The sequence below is a fragment of the Podarcis vaucheri genome (assembly GCF_965113315.1).
Source record: "Podarcis vaucheri genome assembly, chromosome: 9".
Lineage (NCBI taxonomy): Eukaryota > Metazoa > Chordata > Lepidosauria > Squamata > Lacertidae > Podarcis > Podarcis vaucheri.
Genome location: NC_138767.1, coordinates 2,890,075 through 2,909,536, shown reverse-complemented (window position 1 = coordinate 2,909,536; position 19,462 = coordinate 2,890,075). Strand labels below are relative to the sequence as shown.

Below are 19,462 nucleotides of genomic sequence, written 5' to 3'. Positions count from 1 at the left end.
GACTCATCTTTATTGATCTGCTGCAACAAAGTCACTCCCCGCCCCCAACAAAAGGAAGAGAAAGAGCCCTCAACAAAGCCAGGAACAACTTTTAAAACTGCAGAAAGTGCCCAGCGCCATTTGAGGATTGAACATGCTTGTTTATAAAAAGTGGCTTTGTTGGGTGTTATATTTGATTGGATGAAGCAAATATTGGTTTTATATAGTGGACATATGAGGAATCAAAAACCCTTTATTTTCGCCATTTGTTTCTATCTTTATCTTTTAACCTCTTTTCCACTCTTTGTTTGTTTATTTATTTCTTTTTCTCTTGCTTTCTCCTCTCCAAAGAGAGGGGTTTGCTCTCCCAGACCTGAAATTGTATTACGAGGCGGCATGTTTGTGTTGGATGAAGGAATGGGTGGAACTAAAAAATGCAAACAACGCAGACCTAGAGGGGTTCAACCTATCTTTTGGATGGCATGCTTACCTTTACTATGGAAAAACCAAGCTTCATAAGGGATTCCTAAACCACATAATAAGGAAGAACTTATGTAGTGTTTTGGCAAGACACAAAGACCTTCTAGAAAGGAAGACCCTTGATTGGATATCCCCTACTGGGGCTGTGGCAGTGAAAAAAGTAAATTTGGATAAGAATTGTGGTACTTATAAGGATCTCCTTAATTTTAAGAGATTTAAAAAAATAAAATAAGGAAGGGATTCCAAATTAGATTACAGATTGGTTTCAATATTTTCAACTAAGTGAGGTCTTTAAAAAGGATAAAGAAAGAGGAGGCTAAGAATTTGGGCAGGAAATGATATTAGGGAACAACAAATAATAACCATAATTTTTAAGTGGGGAGGGGAGGACTTCAGGCCAGCTCGTTTACATCGCGTGGTCCGGCGCGCGCTCGGCACTGCACATAAGTAAGAGGGGCCCAGATCGCAGCCCAGATGGCCTCCCATGAAGCCTCCCTCTAAGCGCCCAGTGCCCTTTATCTGCCCCCATCTAGGGAAGTCTGCGCCAAGCAGATCAGGTGGCTTGCAGGCTGTGCCATCCTCTCTTGGCGCCAGGATCGCACAGGGCGCTTCCCTGCTCCCCTCGCAGATTCCGCAGGGAGGCGCGCAGGCAGCGACGCGGCCAGAAAGGGGCGCCCCGTGACCGCCCCCAATTGTGCCCATCAGGCACCCAGGCAGCCCCGGCAAGAGGGGATGTGAAGGGGCTTCCCTGAGCAGGTAAGGGAGCGAGCCCTGACTCTCCTTCCTAGACACTCAGCCTGTGGTGCCCTCCAAAATCTGGCGCCCTGGCGCCCTGCGCCACTAACGTCTATGAGTAAGACGCCCCTGAAACAACCTCTCAACTCTCTTGGTTTCAGGGAGCACAAAGAACAAGGCTTGCGTGGAATAGTATATTTCTGTTCATTCTTTCTAAGCAGACATCTCCTGAAGTTGAACCATGGGATGGAACCCATTCTGTCTTCAGTCACGCGTTGGCCCACGTTTTGCCAACTTAAATTTCTACGCTCTCCTTACAAACCCAGTTCCGTAGTTCGTGGCAATAGGTATCACGCCAATTGTTTCCAGCTAGCGAAGGCACTATGGATGTGCAGTCCTTCTCCAATCTTCTCTTGTTTTCTGTAAAGTAAGTGTTTTCCTCGTGCCAATACCTGGGGCCAGAGAGGAAAGACTTCCATTAAATCCAAGACATACAGAGAGGCTGGATCTACCAAGGCAGCAGAATGAGGAGGATGTGAGAGGTGGCAAGACCTGTTGAGGCGAAATGGGCTGTGACACTGTTATGTACTGAGCTTGGATCCTAGAACAATGGGCAGGTAGGATCCTAGAAGGCAGCCACCTGATTGGTCTGCAGGAGCCGCCCAATCCAGCTCCAGGAGGAAGTGAATCAGCAACCGGATTGGCCTGCAGGAGCAGTCCAATCAGGCCCCAGGAGGGGAGTTGAATCAGCCAATCACGCGGGACCCATTGTGCAAATCAGGGGTCAGCTGGCCTGGTTAATTTCGGGGGTGCATCACATATGCATGTGCAAGGCACCACAGTAGATTGTGTTGTAAAGATTACTTAACTTCTTTACATGCTCAAGAACAGTTCCCTAACACCTCTTGAAATACCCCCCCCCTTCTTAAAAAAGACTTACTGCTTTGTTACCCTGGAGCCATCTGTCCATTCCCATTTGCCTTCCTCCTTTTCATCTGTAAAACCAATCCAGGCGGGATCTTTGAGCTGAGAAGTGATGTAATTCTGCGGAAAAAAGGAACGACCTCAGCTGACAAAGTGCCCCAATTCAGCTACCTAAGCCTGAGCAATGTGGCAGTAAGGAACTGCACATTGAATGCTGTCACTTGTTGCCAGGCAGATGGAAACATGTACTTCGAGGGAGGTAATGGGATGTGGAGGCGTCAAATTCCTTGGTGATTGGGGGGTGGAGAGCAGAGGCAGAAAAGAGAATACTTGTGTCTGGTGTCAATATCGGCCCCGTGGCACCACTGGGCAATCTTCGTTTATGCCCAAGAATTCGGTGGTGCTGTTTACTTATTTTATTTATTTATTTATTCCTTTCCCCACCAGGATGCATATTTCCTGTAGTGGGTTCACCTGAGATCTGATACTCCCTACAAGTGGTTTTCTACAAATGCTTCGGCATATAGTAAGTACAGATGCAAAATGTGCCAACTTTGCAAAGAGGCTTAGGCACATCTCCTGCTATTAAGAATTCACTGTGCAGTTAACTTACAGTACGATAAGCTAAATAAAATAATTCCTTCCAGTAGCACCTTAAAGACCAACTAAGTTAGTTCTTGGTATGAGCTTTCGTGTGCATACAAACTTCTTCAGATACACTGAAACAGAAGTTGCCAGATCTTTCTATATAGTGAGAAGGTGGGGAGGGGTATTACTCAGAAGGGTGGTGGGAATGGGAGATTGGCAGATAGCTGAGATGAGCCTGTTGACGACTCTTAACGACTGTAATAGGTCTTACAGGAAAAGGAAGGAATTTTTTTATTTTGACTATGGCAGACCAACACGGCTACCTATCTGTAACTAGTATGATAATCTGTCTACCTACTCAAAAGTAAATGCCTCTGTTTTTAATGAGGTTTCCTCCCAGGTAAGTGCAGGACTGCAGTCTTGGCTTCCTTGTGTGGAAAGAGTGGAAAGGCTACGGAACATAAATATGGGCAGTCCACTGTGTTTAACGCTTTTTTATAAAAAAAGGAGTATTAAATCACATAATCTGAGCACAATTAAATTATGATTAATATTATTATTTTTAAAAATGCATTTTAAAATCCTGTTAATTATCTCAGTGCTTTTGCTTTTGGGGAAGAACACTGGAAGATTTGGCAGGACTGTGTGAGGGGAAAAAATAATGTTTGGAATACTTATAAAAATGGCATGGAACATCTCCGGAGTTAATTCTTTCCCTTGCCTCCTCATTGAGGGGAGGAGGGACTGGACTTTGAAGACTTGCCGGGGCTCTGGCAGGGCACCAGATCATTCTTCTACTAATAATTATAACTAATTAATTACAAAGAGAGAGACCTTTCCAGAGTAACTCCGAGTCATAAAAGGAGATCAGGAATTAATTAATATGGACATAATATTTGATAAAGGAACAATTGATGAAAATTAAAACCTCACACAGGAAAAAGAAAGGAGAACTTCACTTGTGAATTTACAAATTATTACATGTTTTAATATGAACTGAAGTTAATCATTGTAGCTGTGGTATAAGGAATTTTATCAAGAATGGATTATATTTGCTTTGAGCAATAGTCTGGAGGCAGAATTAAAGAGAACAGACCCTGAAGTACAGCACGTGGGAAGCCATACAAAATTCATAAATGGCTATGTAACTGATTTGTATCTGAATTGGTATTGCTATTTGGTATCAATATAATTGGATGCATATTGGATTTTTGTAATTGAAAATGAATAGAAATTATTGAAAGCAAAAACAAAAAACGAGGCAGCCATGGCAATAGCTGCAAGGAATCATAACACATTTGCAGGCGAGGGCAAGAAGAACCAAGGCTGACAGGAGCATTGGGCGCTAGAGAAGAAGACCACTTTGTGGAAGAGAGGAAGAAAAATATATATAACCTGTTCTTCATCACTTAAGACGGAGGCCAGGTGGGAATCTCTGGACACACAGAAGTTCTCCGCATCATACCAGGTCTTTCTTCCTTTTGAAACATAGTAGAGATTCCTCCCAAAGGCATCCCAGGTCCCAGCAGATCTGGCTTTAGTATCTTTCTTGTAGAGACTTTCTATGAGGGAGAGAGAGGAATGCTGCTATTGCATGGTGTATGGACTGAAAGCAGTTGTGCACAAAATCAACATCGCGACAAAATATATTAAAATGTAGCTCTCCAGTTGACTACCAAGTTCAGTATGTACAAAATACAAGTCCTATATTGCCAGTGCCGTGCTACATTCTACATTCTAATTTCTCCATCTTCTCTTGTATTTTTCTGTCTGTCGTATTCCTTAGAAGAGTGGCGTGAAATAATCTTCTAAGTGTCTAATGAAGATGATTGGGTTGGCAGACAAAATACAGTGGTGCCTCGCAAGACAAAAATAATTCGTTCCGCGAGTCTTTTCGTCTTGCGATGTTTTTCATCTTGCGACGCACGGTCCGTCACAACTGCGCCTCTTCAAGCGGCTTTAAGAAAAAAGCGCAAGACGTTTTCGTCTTGCGAAGCAAGCCCATAGGGAAATTCGTCTAGCGAAGCAACGCAAAAACGGAAAACCCTTTCGTCTAGTGGGTTTTTTGTCTTGCAAGGCATTCGTCTTGCAGGGCACCACTGTAATAATAATAATAATGATAATAATAATAATAATATATAATTTTATTTATATCCCGCCCTCCCCAGGCGAAGCCGGGCTCAGAGCGGCCAACAACAGTAAAAGTAACACAGCATTCTAAAATCAATTCATTTTAAAATCAATTCAAAATCAAGGAGCTGGGCATGTTTAGCCTGGAGAAGAGGAGGTTAAGGGGTGATATGATAGCCATGTTCAAATATATAAAAGGATGTCACATAGAGGAGGGAGAAAGGTTGTTTTCTGCTGCTCCAGAGAAGCGGACACGGAGCAATGGATCCAAACTACAAGAAAGAAGATTCCACCTAAACATTAGGAAGAACTTCCTGACAGTAAGAGCTGTTTGACAGTGGAATTTGCTGCCAAGGAGTGTGGTGGAGTCTCCTACTTTGGAGGTCTTTAAGCAGAGGCTTGACAACCATATGTCAGGAGTGCTCTGATGGTGTTTCCTGCTTGGCAGGGGGTTGGACTCAATGGCCCTTGTGGTCTCTTCCAACTCTATGATTCTATGATCATCTATGATCAAATTAAATTAATGGCACTGATGGATGCTGGCCCAGGCAGACAAGACAAGGATTCCTGGATTCCCAGTTTCGCCCAGAGACTATTTCCCTGCAACGCTTGGGCTTTTCTGCTGACCTGTGGCTCCACAAGCATTTGCTTCAATGGAGGAGGGGGTTTGATTTAAAGGCAAACCTGCCCAATTTGCCCTCTCTGAAACGACCTGAAACACAACCACTCCTCAAAAGTTACACTCCTCTGGGTTTTGAAATGCAGTTCACCAGGCAAGGAACTTTGGAAAAAAAGGCATAGACTAGGGTGAAGGGAGTGTTGAAATGCCTATGTCTGTGATGACAACGGGGGACGACGGGGACCACATCCTCTTAAGAGGAAATTACTTTGCAAAAAATAAAAATAAAAATTGCATCTGAATCAAAACTGCAATCAAAACTGGGCGTATTGAGGAGAAACGTGCGCTGAAATGCTCGTGCATTTTCATAACAACCTGTTTTAAATAAATGCGAACTGCTGTGGAAATCTGGGAAACTGAGAAGCTGAAGAAAGAAACCAAAATTGACAGAGCACGGCCTGAGTAAAACACAAGAGAAAGCTGCCGAATGGCTGAGATTGAACACTGATATGTCCCAACTTCTTCCCTTAGCCGGTGCTCTGTGCCAGCATTTAATGTTCACTCAGGGTGGCCTTTAATTTTTGTGGAAGCTAAGGGTGTGCCCACCCCCCTTTTGCAATTCTAGCATTCCAGGTGTTATGTACTGAGTTGAATAGGATCCAAAAGGCAGCAGTCTGATTGGTCCTAGAGCAATAGGATTCAGAATGCAGCAGTCTGATTGGTCCTAGAACAATAGGGTCCAGAATGCAGCAGTCTGATTGGTCCGCAGGAGCCACCCAATCCAGCTCCAGGTGGAAGTGAATCCGCAACCTGCTTGGCCTACAGGTGAATTCCGGAATTAGCCAATCACACGGGGCCCATTGTGTAAATAATGTATATAAAGCAGACATTCTGGGGGAACTTCCATTCCTCCTCACCACTATGAGCTGAATCAAGAGCATGAAATCCACTCTCGACTCCAAGAATATTTCACCACCCTTTCAGTTTCTGGCTCACCGTCATATCCATTTGCTCCCTTGCGTTCTCAAAGTGTGCCCCGTATTTAGACATGCAGGTACTTACGGTAGATTTTCTTCTGCTCTGCATATTCATGCTGGTTGCTTTTCAATGTGTCCATCAACGTCAAAGCAAAATCTGATACCTTTATGGCTGAAAGTATTCCCAAAATTAGAATGAGAGTTTCTTCAGCACCAGCCCAACCCAGACCCAGACACATTTGAACATGTTATAGGGTTGCCATGTTATAAGAAGGAGGACACCCTAAAATTCTTGAGCTTTTTTTTTGGAAAAAACGACAAAAAAACCCCACAAATTTATAATTGATTTGCAGTGCTGCCTTTCGGAAATTCCCCTCTCCCCGGACTGAAATCCCAGTAATGAGGACAAGGCAGAGATGCCCCCTGTCTCCACTGTTGTTAATCCCAACATTGGAAGTGTTAACTAGAGAAATACGGGGAAATGATGAAATAACAGGAATTAAGGTTGGGCTGAGAGAGTCCGAAGTCAAAGCCTTGCAGACAACATTGCGTTGACGTTGGAAAATCTGATAGAAAGTTTCCCAAGGACAATAGAAACAATAACAAAATTTGGCAACTTAGCAGGATTCTATATAAATAAGGGGAAGGGGGGAATGATAGTTAAAAATCTAGACTCACAGGCAAAAGAAAGACTCAAGAATATTACGAGAATTAAAACAAGGGGGTTAAACATTTGGGAAAATGGATATCAGCAAAGAACTTAAACCTTTTCCAGGATAACTATGTTACAATTGTGGGATGCAATCAAATGCAACATTCCTTCCTTAGAAGGCTGTTTTAAACTGTGATTAAGAAGTTTCAGTTGTGCTAGCATTGTCAATAAATATTAGTGCTGGCATGTTTGCTGCTCTGACCTCCTTTGGAGGAAGTTGGGGGGGGTCTATATCTAAATAATAAGAATAAGTGCTATTTTTCTAGGGAAAGGGTTACTGGAACTCACCATCAACTTTCCCCTCGTTCTCTTAGAATGGCAATGGTGCCCACCTGAGAGGTGCCGGAACTCAGTTCTAGTGAGTTCCAGCTGTGGGGGAAGCCCTGGGAACATCCTATCATGATTTGATATTATGGTGGGTATTGCTATATACACAGAACCCACAAACTTCCTATAAAGGCTAGCCAAAATTCCACATCTGTATCTTCAGGAGTTGCCAACAAAGGCCTGTATAGTTAAAGCTATGGTTTTCCCAGTAGTGATGTATGGAAGTGAGAGCTGGACCATAAAGAAGGCTGATCGCCGAAGAATGGATGCTTTTCAATTATGGTGCTGGAGGAGACTCTTGAGAGTCCCGTGGACAGATCCTGAAGCTGAGGCTCCAATACTTTGGCCACCTCATGAGAAGAGAAGACTCCCTGGAAAAGACCCTGATGTTGGGAAAGATAGAGGGCACAAGGAGAAGGGGATGACAGAGGACGAGATGGTGGGACAGTGTTCTCGAAGCTACCAGCATGAGTTTGACCAAACTGCAGGAGGCAGTGGAAGACAGGAGTGCCTGGCGTGCTCTGGTCCATGGGGTCACGCAGAGTCGAACACGACTAAACAACTAAACAACAAACAACAATCTTCAGGAGATTTCCGCCTTTTCTTTTCAGTCCTCAGAGCTATGGAAACTGTGCCGCACCCCGCATTTCGAAACCGGAATTGGAAATAAACAGTTATTCCTATCCCACTTACCATTTCCGTAATTGAGCTTAGGGCGTCTGTACGAAGCGGCCATTGAGCTTCTGAGTCTGTTCAACGACGGTTCAAGGTGATGGGGTGGTTCCGCTAGCATATTGCTATCTAAAGGTATTAAGACAAGGACGGGAACTCAGATTTCCAGCTGCCAAACAACTGCCCCCCCAATAACCCCATAATAAGCACATGAAACTGCCATATTCAGAGGTTGAGCCGTGTTCCACCAAGCCTTGGACTGTCTTCTCAACAGGTAGTAGCTCTTCAAAGACTCCTGCAAAGCTCTCTACCAGCTACCCAGCCTGAGATCACAGAATCATAGAGTTGGAAGGGACCCCAATGGCCATCTAGTCCAACCCCCTGCACTGCAGGAATCTCAGCTAAAGCATCCATGACAGATGGCTATCCAACCTCTGCTTTAAAACCTCCAAGGAAGGAGAGTCCAGGCGAACTTCCCTGGGGAGAGCATTCCATAGACGGGGAGCCACTGCAGAGAAGGCCCCGTTTTCATGTTGCCACCCTCTGTATCTCTCGAGGAGGAGGCACACGAATGAGGGCCTCAGAAGATGATCTCAGGGTCCAGGTAGGTTCATACGGAAAGAGGCGGTCCTTGAGGTATTGTGGTCCTGAGCCATTTAAGGCTTCATAGGTCAAAACCAGCACTTTGAATTGGGCTCAGAAACTAATCGGTAATCAGTGCAGTCGGACCAGGATCGGTGTAATATGTTCAAACCATCTTGCTCCGGTGAGCAACCTGGCCGCTGAATTCTGCACCAGCTGAAGTTTCCGAACCGTCTTCAGAGGCAGCCTGACATATAGCACATTGCAGTACAGTGGTACCTCAGGTTACAGACGCTTCAGGTTACAGACTCCGCTAACCCAGAAACAGTATTTCAAGTTAAGAACTTTGCTTCAGGATGAGAACAGAAATCGTGTGGTGGTGGCGTGGCAGCAGCGGGAGGCCCCATTAGCTAAAGTGGTACCTCAGGTTAAGAACAGTTCAGGTTAAGAACGGACCTCCGGAACAAATTAAGTTCTTAACCCGAGGTACCACTGTAATCTAACCTTGAGGTTACCAGAGCTTAGACAACAGTAGTTAGGCCATCCCTGTCTTGATAGGGTCGTAGCTGGGCCACCAGCCAAAGCTGATGGAAGGCTGTATAGTTACTTATCTCCTTGGCTTGGGGGGGTCACAAAACGGGCCACCCTCCAACATTTCTCCGATGAAAATAAAGACGTCCTAAGGGAAAATGGGACATTCCAGGATCAAATCAGAAATCGGGACGGCTTCTGTAAATCTGTGATTGTCCCCGTGATTGATATACACTCATGGTTTATAAAAATAGGAAGAATTAAGGAATGCTTTTCATAACATAGATGGACACATTACGTGTTGCTTGTAATGTTAACAATGTGTTATTAAAATTTGATGCCAGAGGTTTCTGCAGAGCAACCAGGAACCAGGCAATAGGCAAACTGCATTGTTACCAACAAAAAACAGGTAAGGGGTGTTATTTAATGTACAGTGGTGCCTCTGGATAAGAACGGGATTCATTCCAGAGCCCTGTTCACATCTTGAAGTAAACGTAAGATGCGACTGAGCATCTGCACGTGCGCGGGTCGCGTTTCACCACTTCTGCGCATGCGCATGATGTCATTTTGAGAGTCTGCGCATGCGCAAGCGGCGAAACCCGGAAGTAACGCGCTCCATTACTTCCGGGTCACCGCGGAGCTACTTCAACCCGAGGTATGACTGTACCAGTGTGTCCTGTGACGTTTTAGAACAAAGTATCTAATATCGTTCTAATAACATTTAAAAGTTCAGCGTAGATCCAGCCCTGGAAAACAAGGGTGCTTGAAGTGTCTGTACATGCGAAGGGCCCCTTCAACAAGCCTGCCGCCGGGTGCAGGGTGCCAACAGACGCATCTTAGCTGTGCCCAGCCCTCCTCCCCTGTTCACTGCGCGAGGGCACCTTGTTCAACCCTCTGTCCTTCAGCAGGAGAAACCAAGTGGCACAGTTTGTCCAGGAGCAGCTGGGGGAAGGTGTGTGTCAGCAGACAGAGTTGAACTTACAGAGATAGCCCATCACTGCAGCTATGGTACCAAAGACCAATACCGTCCCACCAATGCACATCCATATCATCTTTAAACGTTGCGGCGTCATGCCAGCATGTTCTGGTGCTGGTGGTGCCGCCGCCGCTGGCTTTGCTGGTGCGGGTGGTTTCTTGGGGGCCATGGCTGCAATGACAAGAAGGAAGAAAGACCCATGAAGACAACAAATTGAGGGGCAAGTTCATCATCAGGCCCCCTGCCTTTTGCCTATTCAGGGATTTGGGTGCTGCACTCAGGACCCAATAGGGAGAGGGACCCCCTAGCCTTTGGTGGTAGCTGAGCGACAGGCAGTGATGCCTGCGATTCATGGATGATACTGCATTAATAATAATAATAATAATAATAATAATAATAATAATAATAATAATAATTTATTATTTGTACCCCGCCCATCTGGCTGGGTTTCCCCTGCCAATCTGGGCGGCTTCCAACTAAGATGAAAAAACCACTAAAATGTCACATATTAAAAACTTCCCTGAACAGGGCTGCCTTCAGATATCTTCTGAATGTCAGGTAGTTGTTTATCGCTTTGACATCTGATGGGAGGGCGTTCCACAGGGCGGGCGCCACTACCGAGAAGGCCCTCTGCCTGGTTCCCTGTAACTTGGCCTCTCACAGTGAGGGAACCGCCAGAAGGCCCTCGGAGCTGGACCTCAGTGTCCGGGCAGAACGATGGGGGTGGAGACGCTCCTTCAGATATACTGGACCGAGGCCGTTTAGGGCTTTAAAAGTCAGCACCAACACTTTGAATTGTGCTCGGAAACGTACTGGGAGCCAAGGTAGGTCTTTCAAGACCAGTGTTATATGGTCTTGGCGGCCGCTCCCAGTCACCAGTCTAGCTGCCGCATTCTGGATTAGTTGTAGTTTCCAGGTCACCTTCAAAGGTAGCCCCACGTAGAGCGCATTGCAGTAGTCCAAGCAGGAGATAACCAGAGCATGCACCACTCTGGCGAGACAGTCCGCAGGCAGATAGGGTCTCAGCCTACGTACCAGATGGAGCTGGTAAACAGCTGCCCTGGATACAGATTTGACCTGTGCCTCCATGGACAGCTGTGAGTCCAAAATGACTCCCAGGCTGCGCACCTGGTCCTTCAGGGGCACAGTTACCCCATTCAGGACCAGGGAGTCCTCTACACCTGCCCGCCTCCTGTCCCCACAAAATAGTACTTCTGTCTTGTCAGGATTCAACCTCAATCTGTTAGCCGCCATCCATCCTCCAACTGCCTCCAGACACTCACACAGGACCGTCACCGTCTTCACTGGTTCTGATTTAAAAGAGAGGTAGAGCTGGGTATCATCCGCATACTGATGAACACCCAGCCCAAACCTCCTGATGATCTCTCCCAGTGGCTGCATGTAAATGTTGAAAAGCATGGGGGAGAGGACAGAACCCTGAGGCACCCCACAAGTGAGAGCCCAGGGGTCTGAACACTCATCCCCCACCACCACTTTCTGAACATGGCCCAGGAGGAAGGAGTGGAACCACTGTATAACAGTGCCCCCAGCCCCTCAAGATGGTCCAGAAGGATGTTATGGTTGATGGTATCAAATGCCGCTGAGAGATCCAGCAGAACTAGGAAACGGCTCTCACCTTTGTCCCTAGCCCGCCGGAGATCATCAACCAGTGCGACCAAGGCAGTTTCAGTCCCATGATGAGGCCTGAATCCTGACTGGAAGGGATCCAAATGGTCCGCTTCTTCCAGGCGTGCCTGGAGTTGTTCAGCAACCACTCGCTCAATCACCTTGCCCAAGAATGGAAGATTTGAGACTGGGCGATAGTTGGCCATCGTGGCCGCATCTAAAGATGGTTTTTTAAGAAGCGGTTTAATAACCGCCTCTTTCTGTGGGTCTGGGAAGGCTCCCTCACGGAGGGAAGCATTCACCACCCCACGAAGCCCATCACCCAGTCCTTCCTGGCTAGCTTTTATAAGCCAGGATGGGCAAGGATCCAGGAGACAGGTGGTTGGCTTCACTCGTCCAAGCAGCCTGTCCACATCCTCGGAGGTAACAGGTTGGAATTGATCCCACACAACTTGACTAGACAGGACTCTAGCACTCTCCCGCCCCGGCCCTGCTCCCACGGTGGAGTCTACTTCTTCCCGAATCTGAGCGATTTTATCTGCAAAAAAACTTTGCAAAATCATTGCAGGAGATCATGTGGCCCCTACTGGGCCCAGATGTCGCAGGTGGTTCCGCTAAATTGTGAACCACCTGAAAAAGTCTCCTGCTGCTGTTTTCTGCAGATGCAATAGAGGCGGTGAAGAAAGTATTCTTCGCCGTCGCTATTGCCACTTGGTAGGCTCGACGTTGAGCTCTAACCTGTGTCCGGTCAGATTCTGAATGAGTTATCCGCCACTGGCGCTCTAGCCGTCTCAACGATTGTTTCATTGCCCTCAGATCCGTGGAAAACCATGGGGCTGTTCGGGCTCCATGCAATCGGAGAGGGCGCTTCGGAGCCAGACAGTCAATAGCCCTGGTTAACTCCACATTCCAGTGGGCCACCAGGGAATCGGCTGAAAGGCCATCAACATGGGATAAAGCATCACCTACCACGCTCTGGAAACCATTTGGATCCATTAAGTGGCGGGGGCGGACCATCCGAATTGGTCCCACCTCCCTGCAGAGGGGATGGGTCGCGGAGAAGTCCAGTTGCACCAGGAAGTGATCTGACCATGGCACTTCTTTCGTTTCGCTTTTACTTAGTTTCAGATCATCAACATCCATAGAGGTGAACACCAGGTCCAAGGCATGTCCGCGGCTATGGGTTGGGCCAGACTTATTCAGGGACAGCCCCATGGAGGCCATGCTTTCCACGAAGTCCCAAGCGGCCCCTTGTAAGGTCGTGTCGGCATGGATGTTAAAATCCCCTAGGACAACCAAGCTAGGTGTCTCCAGGAGAACATCTGCCACAACCTGAAGCAGCTCGGGCAGGGAATCCTTGGTGCAGCGGGGAGGTCGGTACACCAAAAGGAATCCTGTACTGCCCCTATTGCCCAACTTCCAGAACATGCACTCGGAAAACTGGGTCTTCCCAATAGGATGCCTGGTGCAAACTAATGACTTCCTAAAAATCACTGCAACCCCCCCCTCCCCACCCACATGACCTGGGTTGCTGTGCGTAAGAGAAACCTGGTGGACAGGCAGCGGCAAGGACAGGCCCATCTGCTTCATCCAACCAAGTCTCTGTCACACATGCCAGGCCAAATCCTCCATCCATGATCAAGTCATGGATGGCAGTGGTCTTATGAATCATTGACCTGGCATTGCACAGCAGCACCTTCAGGTCATGTGGGTATCCCTTGCTGATTCTAGTATCCATCCGGTCAGGACCAGACCCAGAGGCAGGAATAGTCCTCAGACAATGACTAAACCTGCCTCCTCTGTAATGACATGGTCTGGTCTTAGCGTAACTCCTCCTCCTACCCGTGATCACTGAGATCGGTTGTTTCAAATTCAGACAAATCTGTCGTGATGCAATGGAGACCACGGGGGTCTCAAAGGAGGCAAATCTTAGGGCGGGGGCTCAGAATCATCTGGAGAAGGTGGGAAAGGAGGGGCAGTTGCCTAACAGATTTTAACTGTTCTTTTAAGTTCTCAAAAATGACATTCACTGCAGAAAGGGAACAGTTTAAGCTCCAGTAATGGGGTAAAGGTAAAGGTGCCCCTGACCGTCAGGTCCAGTCGTGGACGACTCTGGGGTTGCATGCTCATCTCTTTCTATAGGCCAAGGGAGCCGGCGTTTGTCTGCAGACAGCTTCTGGGTCATGTGGCCAGCATGACTAAGCCGCTTCTGGCGAACCAGAGCAGCGCACGGAAACGCCGTTTACCTTCCCGCCGGAGCGGTACCTATTTATCCACTTGCACTTTGACGTGCTTTCGAACTGCTAGGTTGGCAGGAGCAGGGACCGAGCAACGGGAGCTCACCCCGTCACGGGGATTTGAGCTGCCAATCTTCCAATCGGCAAGCCCTAGGCTCAGTGGTTTACACCACAGCACCACCCGCGTCCCTCCAGTAATGGAGAGCTGAGGTTAAAAAAAATCAGGGATTGCCTAAATTAGGTTTGCCATATTTCAAAAAGTGAACATCCGTTCACAAAGGTTGTTGAGCTTTTTGGGCAAAATTGACACCCCCACCCCAAAAAAGAGAGAGGTTTCTGAGCTATTTTTAAAGGAAAATAGCCAAAAACAACACTAGGGACATAGGTTGCCATATGATCAGATTTTCCCGGACATTTTTTTGCGATTCTTTGCCCGGACATTGCTTTCGACTGCAGTATTCCGGCTATGTCCGGAAAATTCTGGACGGATGGCAACCCTGGCATAAGAACATCTTCCCAACATTGGATAATCTGCTGTAGTGCCGAGGCAACTACTGTACCTTCTGCCTGTGGTTCACTTTAGGATTCCCTTCCAGATTATCTGTCAAGGATTTCCCTTGCTCTTCTTCCGAGTCTGATTCTCTTGAACCCTACGCTATTTCTGCTCTATATTTCCCATGGATTCTTATGCCTCCCTCCCACGGCCTTATACTCGCTTCCTTTGTCCTCCCAGGATGGTGCAAGCAGCAGCCCTGTGACACAAGCCGCTTGCTGATTGGCTGCCTGCCCTGCCCTGCCACCATTCACCATCACAAGCACACCTGTGGCTGAAAGGTAAGGCAGATTGTGATGGCGCTGGGCCTGTGAGGCAGCAGTCTTTGGCATCTAAGTAGGTGAAGGTACCAGGAAACTCCTCATCAACTTTCTGACCCCAGCTGTGACCCTCCGACTTGTGTTCGGCTTGTGTTCCACCAAGACCCCTAGATCCTTTTCACACACACTGCTAGCAAGCCAGGTGTCCCGGAATGCTACTTCCAGCCTTGTGCCAAGTGAGCAGAGCTGGCAAGGGAAATCCCAGAATGATGATGATGATGATAATAATAATAATAATAATAATAATAATAATAATAATTTATACCCTGCCCATCTGGCTGGGTTTCCACAGCCACTCTGGGCGGCTTCCAACCGAATATTAAAAACAATACGGCAAAGTTGCAAAGTCACTGTGTTTTTAACCACAAAGCCCACAAGCCTCTCTCTGGCAGCATGACAGTTGTGAGTCGAGGATCCGGCACCCACTTGAGGATAAGAAAGACACAAGGACGCAGTATATTAGGTTAATAGGCTAAAAAAAGGCCACAGCATGTGAGTGATATTGGCTTAGGCATTGGATAAAACAACAGAGCTTGACTCCTACCCTCAGGAAGGGGTGAGTCTATCAAGGGTTAACCACCAGTAGAAGGAGCCTGTTGATGCAAATACAACAAGGGCATTGGACAGGATCCACAAACCACTGGATTCCTTTAACGGAATACCCAAAAAGTGGAGGGGTAGGGGATGGCCACATCCTGCCCTCCAATACACAAACATATTCCAATGCCTAACCGCCAATACCCAAAAAGTTGTGACGATTTGCTACAAGGTAGGCGAAAAACCAGGACACGGGTGGCGCTGTGGGTTAAACCACAGAGCCTAGGTCTTATCGATCAGAAGATCGGCAGTCCGAATCCCCACGACGGGGTGAGCTCCTGTTGCTCGGTCCCTGCTCCTGCCAACCTAGCAGTTCGAAAACACGTCAAAGTGCAAGAAGATAAATAGGTACCGCTCCAGTGGGAAGGTAAACGGCGTTTCCGTGCGCTGCTCTGGTTCGCCAGAAGCGGCTTAGTCATGCTGGCCACATGACCCAGAAGCTGTACGCCGGCTCCCTCGGCCAGTAAAGAAAGATGAGCGCCACAACCCCAGAGTCGGCCACGACTGGACCTAATGGTCAGGGGTCCCTTTACCTTTACCTTTTAGGCGAAAAACCAAGTGGCCAGTGCCAATTTGCCAGTTCCTACCAGGCCCCTTGGACAACCAAGGCGACCAACCGCAGGTCCATGGCAAGGTCAAAAACATAGCAATGAACTAAAGGGAGGGTGCGTGCGTGATCCAACGAAAACCAGCAGCAGAATGAGAGGGCAGTGCTGCCGTGGCCGCATTTGAGCAGCTAAACCCCGCCCCAAGCCTCTGCCCGATTGGTTGGCTGCCAGGGGGCGTGGCAGCTGGGACAGCTGAGCAGGAGGCCGGAATGAAAGGCTTAATAGAAAGGCGTTTGTCTTAGAGGGAACAGCTAGAGAAGAACAGGCAAGGCTGGTGGCATCGAGAGAAGGATGGCGCAAGAGATCATCTATGCGAATACAACGAAGTTTGAAGTCGGTGGTAAGGGCACACTTTAATGACAGGCTCCCTTCCCTTTTAAGAAATGTCTCACATTTTGAATCGGGGCTTGGTCTGGGGGAGCAAAGGCATTACAGCAGTGGATTAGATAGTTTCATGGAGAAGAAGGCTATCAGTGGCTTCTAACCACAATTGCATCCCCTCCAGCGTTTCTCCAGTGAAAATAAGGACATTCATTGCTATTTTTCTAAGGGAAACGGGGCTGGAACTCATGGACACCTCTGTCATTCTCTTTGAATGGCAATGGTACCCATCTGAGAGGTGCCAGAACTCAGTTCCAGCGAGTTCCAGCTGGGGGGGAATCCTTGGGGACATCCTATTCCATGCCCTCCAACATTTCTCCAACAAAAATAGGGACGTCCTAGGGGACGCAGGTGGTGCTGTGGGTTAAACCACAGAGCCTAGGACTTGCCGGTCAGAAGGTCGGCGGTTCGAATCCCCACGACGTGGTGAGCTCCCGTTGCTCAATCCCTGCTCCTGCCAACCTAGCAGTTCGAAAGCATGTCAAGTGCAAGTAGATAAATAGGTACCGCTCCAGCGGGAAGGTAAACGGTGTTTCCATGCGCTGCTCTGGTTTGCCAGAAGTCATGCTGGCCACATGACCCAGAAGCTGTACGCCAGCTCCCTCAGCCAATAAAGCAAGATGAGCGCTGCAACCCCAGAGTTGGACACAACTGGACCTTATGCTCAGGGGTCCCTTTACCTTTTCTTAGGGAAAAGCAGGGCATTCTGGGATCAAATCAGAAATGTGGAAGGCTTCTGTAAATCTGGCATGGTCCCTGGAAAATAGGGACACTTGGAGGGTCTGCAATGGCTATGTTATCACTGCGCTCTGGGGTGCAGTAGTGCTTCTGAATAGCACCAGTTTCTGGGGAGTGTTGCTGTTGCACCCAGGTCCCTTTGGGGCATCGTGAGACCAGGATGAATGGGAGCCCTCTGGCCTGATCCAGCAGGAATTGTAATGCACCTTTGTCCAAAGTGAATATCAAAGTGGGGGATATTGGGGAGGAGGTCTGCCTGCTCCTCTTTGCCCCTTGCAGTGTTTGAAATTCCCCAGGCACCAGAATATCACAAGACCCTGCTGGATCCAGCCATCCATCTGGTAAATTTGAGGGGAGTGGCTTTCCTTGTGGAGGACAATTGCCTTACCTGAGCAATTGCTCTTACCTGTGGCAACGCATTCCTGAGAGCCAGTCCTGGGTCCGGTGATAGGAACGTAAGGAGTCTTAAGGTCAATTGCCGGTGCCCGATGCGAAGTCTGGTGCAAGGCATCTTTTGCAAGAATGGGCTTGTCAACATCCTGCTTCCTCTCTGCTTATCAGTGCCCCAGAGTCCACAGTGGCTTCCTGTTGTGTGAAGGTTGAATTGAATCCATAATATGGGGCTGGGGGTGAGGTGGGGGACCAAACACACACCTACAGTCCTCCTAGAATCATAGAATCATCGAATCATAGAGTTGGAAGAGACCCCAAGGGCCATCGAGTCCAACCCCCTGCCAAGCAGGAAACACCATCAGAGCACTCCTGACATATGGTTGTCAAGCCTCTGCTTAAAGACCTCCAAAGTAGGAGACTCCACCACACTCCTTGGCAGCAAATTCCACTGTCAAACAGCTCTTACTGTCAGGAAGTTCTTCCTAATGTTTAGGTGGAATCTTCTTTCTTGTAGTTTGGATCCATTGCTCCGTGTCCGCTTCTCTGGAGCAGCAGAAAACAATCTTTCTCCCTCCTCTATGTGACATCCTTTTATATATTTGAACATGGCTACCATATCACCCCTTAACCTCCTCTTCTCCAGGCTAAACATGCCCAGCTCCCTTAGCCGTTCCTGCGGGATGCAGTTGGGGGACTCTCATCCTCCTCTGAAAAGATGGCCGGAAACGATGGGGTGGAACTCAACATCTGAAATAAAGCTCTTGTGAAACTGCAGAGCTTGCAGAGTTTCACAGATGAAAATAGATAAGCTCTTAAGAAACATCCCTCCCGCCTGATTCCCACACCAACTCGTGTACCCCACCCAAACCAGGCATCAAGCGAGACACACTGCAGAACACACCTGCAAATGGACTAGAGACAAAATGTAAAAAATAAGACATTTATATTACGTTTTTGACATTTTTTGTCTTTGGGAAGTTCTATGTAATTGGCTGCATCGTTGTGTGAGCAATGTTTCTTTATCTCTCTGTATTCCTTTGCATTGTGTTTTGGAAAGGCACCAGAGCAGGTTTTTTTCTTTCTTTTTTAGTGGGGAATTTATTATTTGTTTCTGTTCAAAAATATATACTTACAGACTGCCGATTTGCATAGCGTATGAACCTAAAGGCAGAATGAAGTGCAATCCCACAATGGACCAGAGCAACTCCATCTCAAACGCATCTCATAAGAGCACATAAGGAGAGCCCTGCAGGATCAGGCCCAAGGGGGGTCCCCCCCCCTCAGCCTAGCATCCTACCCTCACAGCAGTCAAGCAGCTGCCCGTGGGAAACATGCAAGCAGGATCTGATCCCAAGAACACTCTTCCCTCCTTTCACTTCTCATATTGTTTTGGGAAGTGTGAATTAGATGGGGGGGGGGTAAATTAGCTTTAAATGTGAACCAGAATCATAGTATCATAGAATTATGAGTGCCTGGAGGCAGTTGGAGGATGGATGGCGGCTAACAGATTGAGGTTGAACCCTGACAAGACAGAAGTACTGTTTCTGGGGGACAGGAGGTGGGCAGGTATGGAGGACTCTCTGGTCCTGAATGGGGTAACTGTGCCCCTGAAGGACCAGGTGCGCAGCCTGGGAGTCATTCTAGACTCACAGCTGTCCATGAAGGTGCAGATTCATTCTGTGTCCAGGGCAGCTGTCTCCCAGCTCCATCTGGTATGCAGGATGAGACCCTCCCTGGCCACGGACTGTCTCACCAGAGTGGTGCATGCTCTGGTTAT

At 47.7% G+C, this 19,462-nt stretch overlaps 2 protein-coding genes across 4 annotated transcripts in view; one reads left to right on the top strand and one right to left on the bottom strand.

Moving 5' to 3' along the window:
* Positions 1-1,374: 1,374 nt before the first annotated feature.
* On the bottom strand, positions 1,375-17,842 carry LOC309540084 (CD209 antigen-like protein C). Of its 2 annotated transcripts, none has more exons than XM_082236754.1 (7): positions 17,699-17,842; positions 10,239-10,403; positions 8,165-8,272; positions 6,518-6,604; positions 4,102-4,268; positions 2,135-2,238; positions 1,375-1,646 (listed from the first exon to the last, which is right to left on the bottom strand). In XM_082236754.1, exons 2-7 carry the CDS (start codon positions 10,399-10,401, stop codon positions 1,490-1,492), a joined length of 786 nt encoding a protein of 261 aa, XP_082092880.1. In that variant the 5' UTR covers positions 10,402-10,403; positions 17,699-17,842; the 3' UTR covers positions 1,375-1,489. The 2 variants fall into 2 exon arrangements, with proteins under 2 accessions (XP_082092880.1, XP_082092879.1); XM_082236753.1 differs by lacking the exon at positions 17,699-17,842 and adding an exon at positions 14,656-14,864.
* LOC309540087 (C-type lectin domain family 4 member F-like) overlaps positions 16,268-19,462 on the top strand; it is a gene marked incomplete at its 3' end in the record, with an annotated part of 160,155 nt that continues 156,960 nt past the window's right edge. Inside the window, exon 1 of one of the 2 annotated variants that reach the window (XR_014223042.1) lies at positions 16,268-16,513. Coding sequence is in view for 1 of the 2 variants with exons in the window: in XM_082236757.1 (XP_082092883.1) it covers positions 16,465-16,513 (49 nt within the window). The remainder of the gene's footprint in view (positions 16,514-19,462) is intronic. The other variant, XM_082236757.1, reaches the window with a different exon arrangement.

Coding starts and splice junctions, on each gene's coding strand:
- LOC309540084 (XM_082236754.1), bottom strand. CDS start 10,401: ATGGCCCCCAAGAAACCACCCGCACCAGCAAAGCCAGCGGCGGCGGCA. Junction 8,273..10,238: donor TGCAGTGATGGGCTATCTCT/GTAAGTTCAACT, acceptor TAATACCTTTAG/ATAGCAATATGCTAGCGGAA. Junction 1,647..2,134: donor GGCTCCAGGGTAACAAAGCA/GTAAGTCTTTTT, acceptor CTCTGGCCCCAG/GTATTGGCACGAGGAAAACA.